The sequence below is a fragment of the Beta vulgaris genome, chromosome 8 (assembly GCF_026745355.1).
Source record: "Beta vulgaris subsp. vulgaris cultivar EL10 chromosome 8, EL10.2, whole genome shotgun sequence".
Lineage (NCBI taxonomy): Eukaryota > Viridiplantae > Streptophyta > Magnoliopsida > Caryophyllales > Amaranthaceae > Beta > Beta vulgaris.
In genome coordinates this window covers 13,487,529-13,491,969 of record NC_079209.1, presented here as the reverse complement: position 1 = coordinate 13,491,969, position 4,441 = coordinate 13,487,529, and the positions used below count along the sequence as shown (strand labels likewise).

Here is a 4,441-nt window from a genome sequence, read left to right as displayed (position 1 = left end):
AACGAAAAGGCCATTTCCGGCCTATTTTGGCCTTTTCGCTCCCAAAATGTACTTATGAAGTGATTTAACCCAAATTCTCTTTGAACATGATTACATGAGGCATAATATAACTAGTATGTAGATTCTTAGGCTTGCAATTTGTTGTTGGTTGCATTTCGGGAACGAAAAGGCCATTTCCGGCCTATTTTGGCCTTTTCGCTCCCAAAATGTACTTATGAGTGATTTAACCCCAAATTCTCTTTGAACATGATTATATGAGGCATAATATAACTAGTATGTAGATTCTTAGGCTTGCATATGTTGTTGGGTTGCATTTCGGGAACGAAAAGGCCATTTCCGGCCTATTTTGGCCTTTTCGCTCCCAAAATGTACTTATGAAGTGATTTAACCCCAAATTTTGTTTGAACATGATTATATGAGGCATAATATAACTAGTATGTAGATTCTCAAGCTTGCATTTGTTGTTGGTTGCATTTCGGGGACGAAAAGGCCATTTCCGGCCTATTTTGGCTTTTTCGCTCCCAAAATGTACTTATCAAGTCATTTAACCCCAAATTTTCTTTGAACATGATTATATGAGATATATTATAACTAGTGTGTAGACTTTTAGGCTTGTATTTGATTTTGATTGAATTTCGGTAAGGTATATGTCATTTTTAGAAGTACAAACTACGGTAAAATGATGAATTCTTATATATGTGTTTATTCCTTGGTTGTTTTGCAAGGTTTATGCGAATTCCACACCACGTTTGAGGAACTTCACCAAAGAAGAAATTGATGAAGTTCGGGATAAGTTGCCGTCCCACATTACCGATGATTGCATAGGATGAGATTTTACTCGAATGTACTAGTTTCTATCAATCCTATGTACACTTTTAACATTATTAAATATATTTGAAGTTAATTATTACCTTTCTCCACTTGTCATATATTATCGTATTGCAATTTGCATTTTTTTTTCGAACGGGAGGTTTGGGTGGGGGTGGGGGGGGGTGGGTGGGGTCGGGTGGTGGGGGCTGCTGGGGTGGGGCAGTGGGGGTGGGGTGGGAGGCAGTGGGTGGTGGGGGGGTGGGGCTGCTGGGGTGGGAGTAGTGGGGTGAGGGCTGGGAGGGGGGCTATGCTGTTGTGCAGTGTGCAGGCTATGTGCACATGCAAAAAAAAAAAAAAAAAAAAAAAATTAAAGGTAAAGGGCTGCGCTAGTTGGACTAGCGCAGCCCTTCTAAGAAGAAAGGTTGCGCTAGTTGGAACTAGCGCAGCCCTTCTAAACTTAGAAGGGCACCCCTTCTAAACTTAGAAGGGTTGCGCTTTACAACAAGCGCAGCCCTTCTAAGCTTAGAAAGGCTGCGCCTTTTGTAAAAGGCGCAGCCCTTCTGGCTTAGAAGGGCTGCGCTTTTGACTTAAAAGCGCAGCCCTTCAAAGCTAAAAGGGCTACTCCTTTTACAAAAAAGCGCAGCCCTTCCTTTTGAAGGGCTGCGCTTTACTAGCGCTGCCCTACTTGTATAGTGAAGGGCTGCTATGGAAAGGGCTGCTGTCAAAAAGTGCAGCCCTACATGCCATTTTCAGCGCAGCCCTTCTTCTTTTTTCCACTAGTGGCAAGTGTGGTATCCCAGCTAAGATTGTGTCCTCCTGGACTCATGAAAACCCAGGTAGGAAGTTCTATGCTTGCAAATTCAGCGATTACCACTCAGGGAGGGATGGTTGTGGATTTTTTGGTTGGCATGACCATAATATGGAAGGGTGGCAGAAGGCTGTGATTAATGATCTTCTCCTTGAAAGGAGGCTACTGAGCCATGAAGTAGCCTTCCTGAAGAGTGAACTGTCATGGGTTGAAGGTATAAGGATTAAGGCCGAAGCTGAAGCTGAGCAGGGGAAGTCAATGAGAAAGAATGGAGCTGCAAGAAGATTAAAGAAGGGCAGTGGTTCAAGGATGTTGTCAGGAATGCTAGTTGGGGCTCTTGTGACTTTGTTGGCAGTTTGCTTGGTCTTCATCATGATTCATTAGGGTAGATGGTTGGTTGTTCAGTTAGTTAAGTGGTATTTAGTTAGTTAAGTGGTGATATTGTACTTGGTTGTTTAGTTTGTTATGATGCATGGCTGCAAGGTATGCCAGTTAGCATAAAGTGGTTGCATGTACAAGTTCTTGTTCTCAGATTTACAATGAGCCTATCATCAACTGTGTCCACCTCCCATTCATCTGTTCTTGAATGAATTGCAGTGCAATATTTAGCACACTCGTGAATCCACCCAAGCTCCCTTGTTATGTAAGGCATTAGTGTCGAGTTGTATGTTTGAACACCCTCCCATTTCTCAGCTTGCCTCTTCATTATGTACCTCCTTAACCACTCCATGCAGGTAATCACAGGCTTGTCCCTTGCCTCTTTGATAACTGCGTTGAAAGTCTCACACATATTGTTTGTTACCATGTTGGACTTGGCTGTTGTAGTGAAGGCATGTCTGGACCAGTGCCTTGCTGGTATATCAACCAAAAAGTTGTAGGCCTCCTCAGATAGGAACCTTATACCTCCAAGTTCTTTTTGAAATTAGTGCTGCATTATTGAAATAAAAGAAGTAACTTCAGGTTTGAGCTTAACACTAAACAAAGATTCACAACAAGGTATTGTAGGGTTTCCAATATCTTACTAGAGTGGTGGCTTTGGCAGCTTTCCAGAAGGCTTCCTTGAACAATGTCCCAGCAAACTTCTTCTTGAAATTGGCCCAGATATGCCTAACACAAAACCTGACATCAGCCTTTGGTGCAGTAATGGAGATGGCCTCAATCAAACCCTGTTACATATTACTGCACAGCATTAGCATTCATAACAATGATAAAGGCAATAACAATGATAAAGACATGTTGTCATTACCTTTTGCCTATCTGACATTAGTGTCAACCCATCACCATCAATGTGGCCTGTATCATTCATCAGCAGCTCCAAACACCAAGTCCAACTTGTTGTGTTCTCAACCTCTACAATAGCCCATGCTACTGGGAAGATGTTGTTTTTTTTCCATCCTTTGCAATTGCAGAGAGAATCATTCCTGGATAGGATCCTTTCAGGTGGCACCCATCAACCCCAATGATAGGTCTGCACCCCTGCCTATACCCAGTTTTGCAAGCTTCAAGACACACATACATCCTTGCAAAATGTGGGGATGATGTGTGTTCATTGTTCTCAACAACCACTATTGCAGTGGACCCTCGGTTGTATTTCAGCAAGGCAAATGCATATTGGTACACTTTGGCATACTGCTTATCCCCATCACCATACAAAATTTGCTTAACCCTAGCCCTAGTGAACCAAGCCTTAGAATAACCAATTGTCAACCCCAGATCCCTATACACTTTATCAATAAAGGCCTTTAGGCTCCATCTAGGGTCAGCTTTCCAGTCATCTATGTACCTCTCAGCTAGGTATGCAGATGTGATCTTATTACTGTGGTGATAGAAACCACAGTCATGCTTCAATTGACACTCCCTAAGTTGGTATTGGTCTGACATCAACGACTTCACAGCTCTGACTTTAAACAAACACCTAAGATGGTCCTTAGGACAGTGACAGTGCACAAACTTCCCTCTTTTGATATTCCACTCACAGTCACACTTGTGGGGACAACCTACTTCAAATTTACCCCCCATTGTGTATGAAATAGAAGGAGTATTTTTGTTCAATGCTATGATGCTGTAGATACTTTCTCAATATGTAAATGGAATCAAATTTCAAACCAACAAAAAGTTGTACCTGCCCCTTGAAGTCAGTCTCAGGGTTGAAGGTTGGAAACTCATCACCTTCCTCATCAGATCCATCAAGGCTCCTAGCTTCATCACTGTCCTCGTCCAACTCTATTGGGTTGCCAACCTCTATATCCTCTTCTGCCCACCTAGGTTGTATCACCTTCTATTTTCCCTTGCCACTATTTTCCTTTGCTACTGTGTTGCTCAAAACCCCTTGTGACCCTAGATCTGTCAAAACATCCCTCACAATGTCATTGACATTGTCACTTGAAACAAAGAACAACTCGTCATCAACATCCTCCCTCCTGCCTTCTTCCCCTGGTTGAAAATCAAAATCACTCAAGTCTGAATCAGTTTCCTCCCCCTCATAGTCTGCAAACAACCTCCTCACAGAAGCCCTCTTAGGTTTACCCTCCTTGACTGCCTTCTTACCTTTACTCTTCTTCTCTGCCTCCTTCTTCCCCTTTTCCTTTGCTTTGTGTTTCGTTGCTACATGCTTCACTCTTGGGGTAGCCCTCTTCTCAACAGCAGGAGCTTTTGGGTTACTTGGTGATTTGATAGGGGAAGCTGCAGTAGAAGGATTAGGGTGAAGGATATGGGAAGCTGCAGTAGAAGTTTGAGGGTTAGAGGAATGCAACTGAAGGATAGGGGCAGCAATACCCTTATTGGTTGTGAGTGGAATAGAAGAAGATGGGACCAAGGAAGGAG

At 42.9% G+C, this 4,441-nt stretch overlaps 1 protein-coding gene across 1 annotated transcript; it reads right to left on the bottom strand.

The window, feature by feature from the left end:
* Positions 1-2,604: 2,604 nt before the first annotated feature.
* On the bottom strand, positions 2,605-3,637 carry LOC109133660 (uncharacterized). The gene is made up of 3 exons (XM_019247253.2): positions 3,135-3,637; positions 2,865-3,039; positions 2,605-2,784 (listed from the first exon to the last, which is right to left on the bottom strand). Exons 1-3 carry the CDS (start codon positions 3,635-3,637, stop codon positions 2,605-2,607), a joined length of 858 nt encoding a protein of 285 aa, XP_019102798.2.
* Positions 3,638-4,441: the final 804 nt, after the last annotated feature.

Excerpts from the sequence above, each read along its gene's own strand:
- LOC109133660 (XM_019247253.2), bottom strand. The coding sequence starts at position 3,637 with ATGGGGGGTAAATTTGAAGTAGGTTGTCCCCACAAGTGTGACTGTGAG. Across the intron at positions 3,040-3,134 it reads TCCCCACATTTTGCAAGGAT|GAATGATTCTCTCTGCAATT; the intron begins GTATGTGTGTCT and ends GATCCTATCCAG. Across the intron at positions 2,785-2,864 it reads TAATGTCAGATAGGCAAAAG|GGTTTGATTGAGGCCATCTC; the intron begins GTAATGACAACA and ends AATATGTAACAG.